Consider the following 16,351-nt stretch of genomic DNA (forward strand, 5'->3'; position numbering starts at 1 on the left):
GTGAGTTTGTGGAAAGGAAGGCATCTGCATCAGTAAACAACGTCTAAAATTGAAAAAAAAGATCTAGTAGTGATGGAAGCATGCTCCTCAGAAAAGTAGAGATAAAGTCATCGGTGGAGGTGAAATGTGTTGTCTCAATGGAGGGAAAATGGGAAGGGCAGGAAACAACTTGTTTTGCAAAAAACCCTCACTTTGAACCACATGCACTTAGAAAATGCACCGAATGTTGCATTGAGATAGAAGTTACATTCATCCAGCTCACCATTTAAGTGTTCCTACCGGTTTACGGCTCCAGGGCTTTGGCTCTGGGTGAGGAGATCCTGGTGGTTGCAGCTTTCTGGATGTGTCTGTCTCTGCAGATTTGGGGGTGATGGTTTGCCTTGAAACCTCAATTCTCTGATAGATCCAAGAGAAGTCACTGGTTTGTAATCTGCCCAGCTCTTTCTTGTTGTAATCAAGGCCATTACATCTCCCAAGCCCTTTACGTGTTAGCATTAAACCCGGAAGTCCTTCGCCATGTCCTTTTAATACGTGTGTTTTCTGGTGCCTTGGCTTCTGACCTGTTTCTTTGTGCTGACATCATGAGGCCTCACTAGGCTGGTCTGACACTGGAACTGGATTCAGAATCATCTGACTTTGCTCCATGTTTCTCTTTGGCCCATTTTCATAAACCACAGATCCACCTGACACAATATTTATGGAATATGAAAATTTGGCACAAATGTAGAATACACTCTGAAGATTAGTAGGAGATTATGCTCAGTTTCCTGACTATGTCCAGATCCACATCAGGCCTCATAAAAATTTTCGTTCAAAAAAAGCAAAAGGTAATAGAGAGAAATTCCATCTCAAACCATCTGCAAAGATTAAGTCAAAGGAACTGTCAGTAAGACCCATACATCACAGAATGTAGTGTGAGGCACCAGAATGAATGAGCTGTTTGGGATTCTAGAATGAATGAACAGAATGAAATGCAAATCACAGGGAAGTGTTTCCCTGGTCATGTGTATCAATATTAATTTAGGTTTTAGTCACATAAAAGATAAATGAGAATTAGAAAAATCTAAGGATAAGAGAACCCAAGGAAGGCATTAACAGCACGATCAAGAAATATGTGTACATCTATATGTTCTATGTGTTGTATTTTATGTATATAATCAATGGATCAATTAATGTTTGGCTTCTGCAGAAGAAAACACAACCGAAACAAAGATAACCAAGATAAACAAAAACGGAAAGGCACCTTGAGAAGGAAGGTGCACACATCCTGTGGGACTCTTACACAATGGCCATTAGTGGAGTGTTCTCACGAATGTGTGGACGAGTAAAAGTTACAGAGAGGGAAGGAGGCAAACGTTTAAGGCAAACTCTTAAAAGCTGAGAATAAACTGAGGGTTGACGGGGAGTGGGAGGACAGGGAAAGTGGGTGATGGGCCTTGAGGAGGGCACCTGTTGGGATGAGCACTGGGTGTTGTATGGAAACCAATTGACAATAAATTTCATATTTAAAAAAAATAAACATTAAAAAATAAAATATTTGCCAACAAAAGAAAACAGAAAAAACCCAGAAACCCAAGGCAGGGCCCGTTGTTTCTTCGCTACATAGGGCCATCAATTAAAAGACTGCAAAGCTTTTCAAAGAGATCACTCAAAAGCTTCTTCTCAGATTCAGCCCTGTTTGTTTTTACATGTTAATGGAAGTAGCGTGGAACACTTCTATTAAGTTAGACTAATATCAAGCAAACAACCCCACACCTGGCTACCATCTCCAGGCTAGGGAAAAGCATTAGTAAGAACCACTGGTTATTGTGTGAATCACATGTTGTTTAAGCTTCAGGGAAAAGACACTATCTAGATAGGAACCAAAAAGGATGAACGTAATCTCTTTACGCAAGAGTTATCAGCAGTGACCTGAACTATTTGAGAGATCATAAAGCTCCAAATCCCACTCATAGATACAACATGAACACACACAGTTAAATATAACATTTAAATATGGGGGGTGGGGAATGTGAGCTGGGGAGGAGCAGAGAGGGAGAGAGAGAATCCTAAGCAGGCTTTGTGCTTTCAGCGTGGAATCTGAAAAGGAGGCTCGATCCCACACACCATGAGATCATGACCTGATCTGAAATCAAGAGTCAGATGCTTAACTGACTGAGCCACCTAGGCGCCCAGCATTTTTTTCTTTATATTGCTGAGAGTGAGGGTTGCTTCTGGCTAGCAGCTTTAGTATTTATTGCTTTGGACACCAAGTTCTGTCTATATTTAGCTCTCTGAAATATAATTGCTAAAAAACTATAAACTTCAAAATCAGCAGGCTAACTAAAACGTTTTTGAATGGATAGTGGAACAAGAAAGGGTTTCCTAAGTTAAGGGATTGGCTGACTGATTGTACCTGCTTCATGACTTGAAATGCATACTTCTTCCCTAAATAGTGAGCACCTTAAAGGAAGCCTCAACTCTTGCTCACTTTTGAATTCTTAGCTCTTAGAAGATTCAGTGAATGTTTTTTAAAGAGAATTTTGAGCTAGCATTTTCTCTTTGGGCTACCTTATATCCCAAGCTTGCAAATATTCGGAAGAGTGTCAGGTATACAGAACACATCTGTGTTGTTCACACACATAAAGCAGGTGACTGAATATCTGTCTTCTGCTCAAGTTTGTGTCAAGGGAGGAATTGGGAATTTTAGAGAATGTGATCTAAAACATTTCTTGGGGGGGCGCCTGGGTGGCTCAGTCGGTTGAGCGGCCGACTTTGGCTCAGGTCATGATCTCGCGGTCCGTGAGTTCGAGCCCCGCGTCGGGCTCTGTGCTGACAGCTCAGAGCCTGGAGCCTGTTTCAGATTCTGTGTCTCCCTCTCTCTGACCCTCCCCCGCTCATGCTCTGTCTCTCTCTGTCTCAAAAATAAATAAACGTTAAAAAAAAGTTTTAAAACATTCTTCGAATAGCGGAAGCTAATTTGGGAGTTATGCCAGACTACTCTGTCTGATAATTCCCTGTGATTAAAAAAAGCAGGGTCTAACTACTGAGAGAAGAGAGACAGAGAGAACGAGAGAGAGAGAGAAAGGAGGAGAAAAAGGTGGGGAAGGAGGAGAGGGGGAAGAGGGAGAGAGAAATCCAGAGACAGCTTTGAGAAAGGTATTTAGGAAGCGAGGGAGGCTGGCTTCTCTCGCCTTTCCCAACTCCCTCATTTCTTGCCATCTCATGTCTTCTGTGGATGCCAAATACCCGTGTGCTGTGGCTTCCTCCTGACACTGATGTGCCTCGTGAGTAATTAAAAGTAGGCAAGAACCAAGACCCAGGCGATACTGCATACCCTTTACTCCTGTTGTGTAAATGGTAAACCCTCAGTGAGCATTTAGTGACTGACTAGCTTTCCCGATCGTATAAAGCAGCAGCCTGAAACACCTAGATATTAAGATAATTCATATTTTCATGAATGTTCAGATATTCCACCTAGGTCTTGCTCAAACATTTATGTTGATAATTTATCATATGGATATAAAAATTCGGTAAGTTTATCTAACGTTTTTCACGAGTAACTTAGAAATAAGGATAGCAGTTTTGCCATTTGGGGGGATTATTTGATTTTTTTTACGTTTATTTATTTAGTTTCGGCAGGGGGAGCAAAGAGAGAGGGAGAGAGTGAATTCCAAGCAGGCTCCACACTGTCAGCAAAGAGCTGGACACGGGGCTTGAACTCATGAACCACAAGATCATGACCTGAGTTGAAATCAAGAGTCAGATACTCAACCAACTGAGCCACCCAAGCACCCCTGGTTTTGTTCTTCTTAGTACATTACAAATATAGTGGAGTTACTATTCCTGGGCTGTGCCCTGTCACATGAATTCATTAAATATCTTCTTGGATGTCCGCTCCAAGTTATACACATCTTTGCACTTTTCATGAAGACTTTCCCCAGCAAATATAGTCCTCATGATTTCAATGGTGAGAAAAAAGAGGAAGATAAATCCATCAAATTCACATCACCAACTTGTTATGAAAGTGGCACCAAAAATCCATATCCAGCTATGTTTTGTTCAGCATTCAGAAAGAAGGGGCATTTTTGTCATCACTGCCCCGCCCAAACATGTTCCAAACTTGTACTGGCTGCAGAGAACTGAGAGCTCTCCTACGGTTTTCATTGTTTCTTCAAAGGCATGACTTTGGCCAGATCCACCCCGTTTTAGCATTATGACTGCTCCATCCAGGCTTCCTCCCTCACTCTGGTGTCTCTGACCATCAAAGACAGATGGAAGGCTTGGTACTCTCTTTAAAGACAGGACTCTGCAAAAGGAAGAATACTACTAATGAATCTAGTGAACTAACAACAAATGCCTGGCTAATATTTAAAGATTAAGCTTGAGAAATAGATTCTGTAAATGTATTTCCAGACAGGTTTAAATCCAAGGGACAAGGGATTCAATATCATGGCATGGAAAAGAATAAAGCCATCAATATGGAGTGTGGTCATGACTCTACACATTTCATCTCTGACGTGAAATCTTTGTCTACCAAATGTTCATTTTCAGTAATGTTCTTTGGTTGTTAAAGGGTGAGCCCAGCGCTGGAGGGAAAGTTGTTTTCTAGCTTTGTGACACCATGAAAGCCACTTAAAAACTCTGGATATCACTTCACTAGAAGATAAAAGTATTGATCACCAATGCCATTGTCATATTAACATTCTATGATTCCAACAAACCATGGTCGACCTAATAAAAATTATATGTTATTATAACATAAGATTAGGAAAACACTGGGAATGCATAATAAGTTCTCAGTAATCTTTCATTTAATAAAGGGCCTTCTTTTACTTTATTTTGAGAATAACAAACCAATGAATGAAGGAATAAGTGACATTTTAAAGGTTAGGAAACTATGATTGTCAAAATTCTGTTTAATTACATAGTTACAGTTCATCACATGATAATAAAAATGTAAGGAAATCATATAATATTATAGTGCTAACAATATTAAGTAACACATGGGTAAAAACCATTAATTTAGATGTTTAAAATCTCAATCATGCAAAGCTGTGATATAAAGTAGTATTTTTCACCTGTTTTTTGTAGAGATGGAGGACATTTTAATATTGCACAACTGTAAGTTACCCTCCTTGTAGCCATATCAGTTGTCAATTTCTTAGAATTATGAGTAAGACATTCATAAGGATTGATTGGGGTGTCTATTCAGGATTGAGATATAGAAACTATGAATTCAGAGGAGGTAATTCTTGAACTATGTATTTCATTTTACCAAGGGGAAAAATCACGCAGACAGATTTAAAAATAATGTAATTTCCTAATTTTATTATTGCCTCATTATTGTAACATTTTCTGTTCTGCCAGAAATTCACATTTAGGTTTCAGGGACAGCTATTCCTTTGCATTCTGTTCCAAAGGTGGCTCAACTAGTATTTAAGTACAGACGCCCCCAACCTATTATTTATCTGGAATAAATTGCGACCAAAAATAAGGTATGCCAACTCATATAATTTCCAATAGAAGCAAATTTGTAATGGATATTTTATTCCTTAACAAGGGCCTAAGCGTCCAAAGTTATTTTTTTATCAAAATAATCATAAACATTATATTTAATCAATGACAAATGACATCTCTTTACAGTATAAGACCTCACACAGTATAAGTTAATTTAAAAGAATTTATAGAAAGAAAACATATAACACATAATTTAATATATTGTGAAGATTCATAAGGATAAGGATTTCAAAAGATGGGATAATTCTGGGTGGATCCAGGAAAAAGATAACAAGTGTGGCACATGTAGGGTAGGTCAAAAGTAAAAAAAGTGCCTGTGTGTGTATGTGCGTGTGTGTGCGCGCGTGTGTGTGTGCGTGTTAGGGTTTGTGTGGAGAAGGTCCAAGGGGCCTCTGCAGGTCCTGGGAGTTCTGTTTTCTGTAGTAAGGATGATACTGGCCTTTACGCCCATTTATTGTCAGGGAGTAGGTGGACTCGTTGTGATTTATATACTGCCCGCTGTTACCAAAATAATATAGAGTGCGTTATAACTGGAAAGAATCCGTATTCTCTACTTCAGGTCTTCACAAAAATTTAGAGCCTTCTTCCCACTGAACCCGCTGATAATAATAAGCATTGTTCTTTGAATTACGCAATAGATATGTAAATCTGAATTTGATTAACCAAATTATTTCATATTGACCTATATCATGCTAATTTTTGATTTATATTTAACATCAAGATGCTGTTGTCATTTTATTCTTCACATTCCTTGCCTTTCAGTCCACTTGGCAGACAGTTAACGATACTGAAACACCCCAGGAGCCCTCTCACATTGTTTTCTTTGAGAGAAAGTCTGCAGCGACTTTTGAAAGAAAATAATTGAGTCATCATCTCAATTCACCTTATTTTAGTGAATTTAGACTTTTAAATTTCAGATTCCCCAAAATAAGCAAGTCTTAAGAGATTGTGGATCGTGAGGGTATTAGGGAAGCAATCCGATCCCAATGTGCACACAACTGCCAAGTCAGGGTAGATCCTTGCCCTGCTGTATGCACGATTCTGTGCACACAAAAAGCGCTGGTTTTATGCTCTCTTTAAGTGGAAAATCATCCTAAAAGCAAAGAACAGATGGAAAAAGTTCATTGTATCAACAACTAAAACTAGCTCCAAATAACTATTAAAAAATTTAAGTTTATTCATTGTTTTTAAAATTAGAATAGGGGATATAGTGTCGTAGGCATAGAAGAGAAGGTAAAATACAAACTTATTAAACAGAATTATTAGAAGGAAGCTGTAATATTTCTATTACAGATGTACTTTCCCTCGCCTTTAAATGCTTACAAGATATTACAATCTCAAACTAGGGAAAAGTGTATGAAAATCATGAGTAAAGTGTGGTTTTCATATCACTTAGTAATTTTAACCTAGTTCTCATTTCTCTAGACTTCAGTTAAGTAGTTGTCTAATGAAGTGTATAAAGAAAAACTTGATATGCAAGCTATTTTATTATAAAAAGAGTCATTTTCCAACTTCAACTGCGAATGGAAGATTTTTGAAGTTCACATGAAACAAAATGTAGCCCCGGTGTTATCTAACAACATTGTGACAAATGCCATAAATAATTAAGCCAAAGTGCTACAGAGAGATAAAGATCCCCGAAATAATAATCACGATTACAATATGATGAATTAGTAGGAATACAAAACATATACACTTAATTAATTTATTTTTTTACTTTGACTATCACTTTAGAATAAATAGGTTTGAATCTCCAACAAGAACTGGGTGACAATGTAAGAGTCATAGAATTTATACCAATCATTCATGACCTACAAGACTAATGATTTGCCTCATAAAGCCTCTCTGTTGACATTGTTGGTGATGAGTCCAAGAAGGGTTAGGAACGTCTGAAACAATTGAGGAGACACTTTAATGTTCCAGGGCCCATTTATTTAGAGGCCATGTGGCATTTCTCAACTCCCACTATGTCTAAACGGGAGACAAGATAGAGACAAGGAAACAGTGCGGGACCAGGAGCCCGGAAGTGGACAAAACTACTGTTTCTTTGCCTTTGAGTAAGTGACAACATCCAGGTTTCCTCCCGAGTAGAGTGTAAACTGGGACCTTTATTCTACGTGACTGATTCCAGAAACCAGCTAGCATCCTGCCCATCTAGAAAATGTGCCCAACGCCTCATGATACTTCCATGAGAGTCTGTAAACTAGCTGCTGCCTCAACAAGTTGTAATAACTGTAGAAATGATACACCAAAGGTTCACATTCTCAAGCAAGAAAGTAAGGATCTGTGGTAGTTTCAGGGAGAAAAGGGTGGGTTAATCTTTCAAACACATTCATGGGGAATTCACACATGTTGCTCTCCTCAGACATATTTAGCCCCCAGCCAGTGTCACTGATAACATGCTTTCATTTGGAAACTCTAATGACGTTGGCCATACAAAAACGATCCTCAGGTTACTGAAGAGACATCTCAGTGTGGGGATTTTGTCACGCATTCTTTCACGCTCAATAATTTTCTCTAAACCTAAGGAAGCATAGTTGGTGGTTATACGTTGTCTTTCTGTGGTCACTTCAAACATGGTGCAACTGATGTCCTCTTTCAATTGCATGCTCAGTACTGGGTGAAGCTAGTCAAAGAAGGCCAAGTCTGTGGTATGGAACCGGGGTTAAACGTTCAGAGAGTAGTCTTAGTGTTACTTTGGACATTTCATTGGAGTCTTTATAGTTTTATCTAAATTGCTGCCCTCCTAAACTGGTCCTGTCCTCCTCTTCCCCCTTCATGGGAAATTGCACTCTATACATTTCATAGGCTAGGAATTCATCCATGTGGCACATCACCTCGTGTTATAATTATTACTGCAAATCTAGTGACCAATTTGTATCTATTTGGAGAAGACCAAGGTTGGGGGATAGTAACGTACAGTTAGTGATTGATAAAGTAATTTGAAATTGCAAGATATTGATCGACAAATGTTAATAGAATTGGAGAAAAATGTATCATTTTCACTTTGAGCAGTTTTAAGTATAATATTTGTTATAAGACCTAACGTGTTCAAGGCCTAAAGCTCAGCCCCACTGATTGTATATTGCCCTTTGATTGTGCTGTGTTATAATCATCAAAACTGGACTACAATTTTTTATAAGAATATAATTTGCTTAGCTTGTTTTCACATAGCATTAATGGTTGATTTTAGTAAGTGGCTCAAATCATCTAGGGAGTAGGGTACTCATGCTTTTTTTTACAAAGTCTTCTGAGATATTGGCCAAAGAATGAGGGGCAGACATCAATTTTTTGATGTGTTTTTAATATCTACTCTAAAGATACCACATGCAATAAATAAATTGGATCTGTAAAAAGTATTAACAGTGTAACATTATTTATCAGTCCACTGCTTCTATATTGGACGGAAAGTATTAGTGGTTGACCACTTTATAGGTGATAAATGATTTTCAAACATAATTGCCCAACGAAGACAGAGAAAAATTGTACAAGCTACTAGGATTAGTACTCTAGTTACTACTTGGTGAAAAAAAGTGAGGTTTATTTTTTATAAATATGTTTCACTTTATTTCACATGCTCTATCAAACAGCATCTTCCCTAGTACATAAGTAAATATACATTTCTTATTTCTTTAAGTTCAAATTGTGGCAGTGGCCAGAACTTATTGATTCATAAGTATTTGCAACCTGCATAAATAACTTAGTTCTGAGTGCCTATTACTCATTCGATGAATAAGTGAAAGATGTGTTTCCCACTCCCCTCCCCCCACCAGTGTGGTAAACTATTGGGTCAAGGTTATTTTACACTTTTCCACACTTTAAATACAATGGGTGCAATAATTAAGATTTTCTGGAGAAAACTTGGGGACATAAAAACTGAATCCCCCTGTGTCATCTTTCCATGAGCCGTGTGGACCCTCCGGGCTTTCTCTGCTCTCAGAAGAGCCTCGATCACTCGTGTCAAGTTCCTTCACCACTGGTCTCTTCCAACCTGATACGGAAACTGTGATCGTCTTCATTCATGTGCCTAAGTCTGGTTGGAACCCCAGTGGGGTCGCTCTCAGAAAGAGCCAAAGGATGTCTTTGGTTCATAGCAACCCCAATTACAGGAGAGGTAGAATACAATTTCTGAAGGGAGAAAATGACTCACAAAGTAGAGAGGCCTCTTCAGTCAAAAACCTGTGAGCTCAAGTGAGTCGAATACATGTTTACGACCATTGTAATTGCTCCCGTGAAATTGGCTTCATGAAGTTCCAGGAGAGGAGAATGGTACTGTAACTTTTCTTTCATCTTTGGTTTTGGTAGAGGATTTATCCGCTTGTCATTTTTATTACAATGCACACTGCCATATGTCAAGAACAGTAGGCTAACATAAATTCTCCTCTCTGTTCATTTAGCAATTTTAGCTTAGCTATGATTATAAGTATAGATGGAGGAGTACAGATGCTAGAATAAATCTCCAGAAATGTACCGTGAGAGACTTCATAGCATTATACTCATTGTGATACGATTGGGTTAAAGGCTTGGGAAGAAGATTCCTCTCACACGTGCTTTTGATGCCATTATTTTCAGAATGCGCCGGCCCAAGATGAGCCTGATCTTTGGTATCTCCTCAGTTAAGCTCACTGGTACCGATCCCAAGGAAATGGTGTTCTCGAAGCAATTCCGGCAGGTATTGTGTCTTCCACGAAACAGACACAGGAGCAGACTCATCTGATCAGCAGAATCCCCCCCGCCCCCGGAGAAGCTGAGACATGAACCAGGACCCCAGAGGGCCTTTCCCCACAAGTCTCATGTAGTGACTGTGGTCTCTAAGCAACAGCTCAACTGAGTGAGCGGGCGAGAGGCTTGCTCTAAATGTGGCACCACTAGGAGCTGTGCTCAAATGGTCTCAGCGGGGAGCTGCTCTGGTGCGTTTCACTAAGGGCATTTCAGAAGCAAATGCCATGTGCTAAGTGATTCGGAGGCGCTTAACCCCGAAAGCTGGGATTTTAGGGAAGGCTGTATCACCAGCATGAGGAACCAGTCGTCCGCTTTTCTGCTGGGTCAGCAAAATTCATGGTGCAGAGAGTTTGAGTAACTTTCTTTTTATCCCTGAAAGCTTAAGAGAATTATTTTTCACAGCCACATTAACTCTTATGATTAGCATCTTGATGGGGTTGTCATACTTATCTGAGAGATTCAGAGTCTAGGTAGTTGCTCTAGGTGTAAATTTATCTAGGAGGGACCTAGAACCATTTCTATTCAATAGTCATTCTCTGAAATAGGTTGTCAATAGGCACTCAAGCTACGGAGAGAGATTTTAAAAAAAAGAAAGTCTTATTACAGATCAGCAAAACAAGTACCCCTTCAAAAGACCAACTTCAACAGTTTAAAGAATTTTGCCATTAGGAAAAAAAATGAAGTTTTTATCTTACATGATCTGGGCTCACTATTCTTTTTTTTTTTTTTTTTTTAATTTTTTTTCAACGTTTTTATTTATTTTTGGGACAGAGAGAGACAGAGCATGAACGGGGGAGGGGCAGAGAGAGAGGGAGACAGAATCGGAAACAGGCTCCAGGCTCTGAGCCATCAGCCCAGAGCCCGACGCGGGGCTCGAACTCACGGACCGCGAGATCGTGACCTGGCTGAAGTCGGACGCTCAACCGACTGCGCCACCCAGGCGCCCCTGGGCTCACTATTCTTTAAACTTGCCTTGGAGTATTTACAAGCTGACCATTTAGGCATGTGGCATCAGATACTTCTAGGTAGGATAAGTTTTATTTTTACTCGAGTGAACTTCAAAATTAAGGGCAAAATTAAAGTATCTTTGTTGACACTAATTAAATTAGCCAAATTCTTCAGTTCCCTTTAAACCTTGTAGGTTTGTCATTAATGTCAGAGATGAAAAAAAAATTATATTTGCTCTATTTTCTCTTATAATCCCAGCCAACCCATGTCCATTAAAAAGAAAGTAAAGCCTAGCAAATTCTGCTGACATAGCACATTACAAGGGACCAATGGCTCTTTGAGAACAGCATCTATAAAATTTTAAATAATTGGTATCTATAATCCTGTGCCCATTGTTCTTCTGACTGCAAACTAGCTGAGTTCTTTTTAGGTGTGTGTGTATATATATATATATATATTTTTTTTTTTTTTTCCCCTTCCTTGAAAAACAGTTTCTCATTTAGAGTCTTTCTTTTTCTTGAGATTAAATGGAGGCCAGTAGGTGATCACACCCAATCCTTCTCACGTAGTTCAGAGGGATGGCCAGAGAGAGAAACATCGTCAACAACAAGGGAGTACGAGGCAGAAAGACAGCGTGGTAACATGGCATGTGGGACAGCTAGACTGCTTCCTTTGTTTTCCAGGGTCCCTCCTTCTCACATATCCGTTTATACTTGTCACAGGAGCAGACTTGACTACGTAAATACTTTTGCTAATAAAAAGCCTTTTTTTTACAGCACTATTTTAAAAATAGCTATTCAACATAACAATCTTAATTTTAATGCACCAAATTACAGTTTTCAACAATGTAAGTGAGCATATCCTGTCACCCTCAGCACACATTTGATATATACTTGTTAGATATACATGGATATAGCCATATCCATATCTACGTTTGTCTACAGATGCACACACACACACACACACACACACACACAGAGTAGAGCTACAAGGCCCTGCTTAACAGTGTGTTCTAAATCTCATTTTCCCTTAATTGTCACCGGGCTTATTTATATGGAGAGTTATGATGCCATTAGTAGACCTTGCTGGATTTGTCCCCATCAAAACCTTCCAAGCCACGTAGCTTGTGGTGGGTGACATTATGTCTAGGGACAGACCCTGTCATCAGGTGGGAGGGCTGAGCCATGAGGACAGGGGTAATGCCCACCACCCAAGTACAACCCAGTGTGGGCAACTTCTCATGGTGCCCAGGCTTCTGCTACTGCCAGAACCAGGAATTTTATTTAAAGGACAATTTGGATTCTATTTTTGTAAAACATAGATCCCCCCCAGCCCCCCCGCCAAGAAATTCAATAAATAAAGGACTTAGCCACAGAGTCAAGGAAGCAGAACTCCAGTGTTTAACCTTCCACTGGGATTGGGCTACACCCGGCCCATGTCAATGTTACTTCGATCGGTCTTCCAGGAGGCAGAGGGTGCAGTGACCCTGCAAACAGGTCCGGACAGACTGTGTCTCTGGTCAGCAGGCTCTCTGAGTGTCATTGAATGAGGCTGGAGCTGTAGCTGAACCCGTAGCTGCTCGACCGGGACAAAGACTGCTGTGTCTCCTCGCTCTGCTCCGAGGCGTAGCTGGGAAACGTCTGTGCGCGCGACATCTTGGACGAACCAAAGCCGTGACCTGAAAGGAAGGAAGGAAGGAAGGGGGTGCTTAGAAACCCGTTCAGAGAAGCCAAGGGATATACCGAAAACAGACACACACACACGGAGCCGAAGCCCGCAAATCCTCCAAAGAGAGCTCCAGGTAAGCATGCAGGTGTGGAAGACGGAGAAATGTGGTGCTGGACTCCTTTGTGGGTCACGAATGGGGTCGGTATTTTCCTCAAGTGCACCTTGTCAAAACTGCTGGAGGCCAGAGAGCTACGTAAATGTTCTAGGGATCTGAAACTTCTAGTATTCTTTAGCTATTGCAACAAAAGCAGAAAAGCTTTTCTGGAAAAAAAAAAAAAAAAAAAAAAAGAAGTCGGTTTTGATGGAGAGCCTGGAAGATGCATGCTTTTCTTCTCTACTCACTTGCAGGATACAATAGCAAATTACACACTTTCCTAAAACCTTTTTGAGCAGGGAGATTACACTTTATCCTAACCAGTAACCATCCATTATCAGGAAAAGCCTTCCCCGTTGTAGAGTTTGGGGCCCTGGCTTATCCTGTTGGGTTTGGGAGTACCTGAACCCCCTCCGAGGTACGATTAGCCTAAATGATAAGCCTTTAGGGTTACTAAAATAGCCTAAAAGTCGGTTCTTCCAGAAAACATATTTAAAGAACATTCTATCCATGCTTTTGCTACTTCAGACGGGTCCAAAACAGAAATGGTTACTGAAAAGCTCATCAGAATGCTGACCATATAGGGAGAAAGTGTCTCTGGATGGCTTCAGATGGACTTTCCAGGGGCTTCTCCAACCTTTTAACTGGGAATTAATTATTCTTCATACTTGGGAATGACAGTTATCTAACGGATGTGCTTAGCGAGCAGAGAAGAAAACCAGATCTTGTGTGAAGGAAAAGACGTATCTAGTTTGATTTGTAATGTTTCTGGTCTCTACCAGAAGGAGTCCAGAGAAGAGAGTCTGCTAACACAGAACTAGGGACCATCTCGTCTTGTTCCTCCGGAGGCACTGTCCTTTGTGAGGTCATGCACCTAATGCCAGTGTCGTCACCAGGCGTGTTTGGTGACTTGGAAAATATCCTTGCAGGTTCTGAAGCTTGGGATCCAGGGAGAAATGTAAATGAATTGGGTAATAAAAGACTAATTAAACTGGCAGAACCTCTTTGTTAAAAAATCGTGAGAGTAAAATCACTTTATTTTAAAAAATATTTTAAATTAATTTTTTAACGCTTATTTATTCAAGAGAGAGAGAGAGAGAGAACACAAGTTGGGGAGGGGCACAGACAAGGAGAGACAGAATCCCAAGCAGGCTCTACACCATCAGAGCAGAGCCTTATGTGGGGCTCGAACTCACAAACTGTGAGATCGTGACCTGAGCAGAGATCAAGAGTCGGACACTTAACTGACTGAGCCACCCAGGTGCCCCCATAAATGGCACTTTGGAGTCACCATTGGGTTGGCCTAGTTCTCTTGTAGACTGAGGCTCCCTGTGAACAGGTTGGGGTGGGGAGATGTGAGTGTTTCTTCTTGGTCTCTCCCTCTGGCCATGCCTGTGGTTCTGCCATCCAAGCCTCCTTCTGAGCTTCTGGACCTTTCTGCTCCCTCCCCCGACTCTCTCAGGGCCCCCTAACCACACTTCCTCTCTTTGTGCCCTTACACTGAGGGTGGTAATGCTGCCTGCTGTGGCCTGTCCCTCACAATTCCTTGTTGGTTCTGTGACTTGCCTCCCAGCACCGTAAATAATAGTCCACTAAACTCTCCTAAAATCTCAGCTGGGCAAGTCTTCTCTTTCCTGGAGGACCCTGATGCTGCAAAGAGGAGCACTGGATCTGGGGAGAGGCAGAAAAGGGGAGAAATTAAGGGGATCTGGGGTACCCCTGGGGTACCATCAAGGGTGAGAACTCAGAGCTGAGACCAGATATGTATGCTGCTTCTGCTAACTGTAGGTGTGACCAACATAGTGAGTCTCACTGTGTCTCTTGGGTTCTCAGTTTCCTTCTCTGCAAACTCCGGATGACATTCATGGTACCATGTGGCTCAACTGATTATGAAATCAGTGAATAGTAATGGAATTCAAACATGTTAAGGGCTATCACCATAGTGAAATGATCAGATGTCACCCCTGACTCCAGCGGGGTCACCTCTATTGAATGGTCAGAGAAGTTCTCCTGAAGAAGGTGGCATTTTGACATGATATTTATGTGGCAAAGTTATGGCAGAGTCATCGGATATGGAAAAAAAACCACTTAAAAGTTTTAACAATTTTGCCTCCTTATCTAACCATTGACTTATCGGATGACAATTCACAGGTCTTATGAGCGGAGATGCTGGCATTTATCAGCATAAACCAGCTGGATATTCTAATATTAATATAACATCCCTGGCCTTGGTTTTATCTCGTTATTAAAAAAAATAGAAATATTTGAAAGAGAGCAGTGCTGGAGAATACCTTTAATTCACATTACTTGTGGGCTAAAAGCTAAGGCTTAAGTTGTGAATTTGGAAGAGTCTTGGGCAAACGGCTCTTCACCCTAGAATCTTGAGTTGTAAAAATTCGATCGTGCAACGAATATTTGTGAAACATCTGCTACAACGGTTCAACACTCCAGAGGGGAGACGCGGCAATGGCAAGTGCAGTCCCTGACTTTACAAGGAGTCCACAAGCTGCTTTGGGAATGACGGCGTGGCCAAGGACAGACCACAATCAACACCACTGCCCTCTGCTCCCCGTGTTGTAAGGATTGAGTGGCACACCCCCTGGGAAAGCACCCGGGACTCAAGATACCCAGCAGATGCTAGTTTGCTCCCTTCTGTCTCCGCTGAACGGGTGCAGACTCGTGTTGGTGTTCTTGGCCAATGTCTGAGCTTTCTCCGCCACATCGGCATGCTGCCCCTCACGGTGACGGGTTTCAAATATTTCTCTCCTTCAAGGTCAATACTGCCTTCTTCATCTCTTCTATGAACAATTTCTAGTCTAATTGGAAATTAAATTGTGATTGTCTTTACTTCAACCATTTCTTTACACACACTTCACAAATGATGCTATTTAATACTTATCACAAGAATAACATATCTCAATCAGAACCGTACATATGAAGGCTTAGTAAATGCTGTTTGATTATGGCAACAATGAGTATGAGAACAAAAGGGAGAAATGATTAAGCATTTTCTCAGTATTTATTTGAATTATGCCCTTTGGCACTGTTGATGAAAACAAAACAGAAATCAACTTTGTGGCTTAAATTAAACACTTGCTCGAATCGACTGTCCACAGCACTGAACAGAAACCCTATTTAAATGCTTCCGACACTTTCTCTCCAGATCATCCCCTGAAGACAAATAAGGTGAATATGTACCCTGGGGATGTGGGGAATTCTTTAACTTAAAAGCAACAAATATGTTAACGGTTGTTAGTCTATCCTAAAAGTCTTCCTGATTGATTGATTGATTGATTGATGTTTATTTTTGAGAGAGAGAGAGAGAAAGAGAGAGGGGAGGGGCAGACAGAGAGGGAAGCG

General features: G+C 40.6%; 1 protein-coding gene across 1 annotated transcript in view; it reads right to left on the reverse strand.

The window, feature by feature from the left end:
• Positions 1-11,173: 11,173 nt before the first annotated feature.
• Positions 11,174-16,351, reverse strand: part of DOK6 (docking protein 6) — a 366,092-nt gene continuing 360,914 nt past the window's right edge. Inside the window, exon 8 of the mRNA XM_030336976.1 lies at positions 11,174-12,847. Within this exon, the coding sequence (XP_030192836.1) occupies positions 12,708-12,847 (140 nt within the window). The 3' untranslated portion in view covers positions 11,174-12,707. The remainder of the gene's footprint in view (positions 12,848-16,351) is intronic.

This window comes from Lynx canadensis, chromosome D3 (genome assembly GCF_007474595.2).
Source record: "Lynx canadensis isolate LIC74 chromosome D3, mLynCan4.pri.v2, whole genome shotgun sequence".
In the NCBI taxonomy this organism is placed as follows: Eukaryota; Metazoa; Chordata; class Mammalia; order Carnivora; family Felidae; genus Lynx; species Lynx canadensis.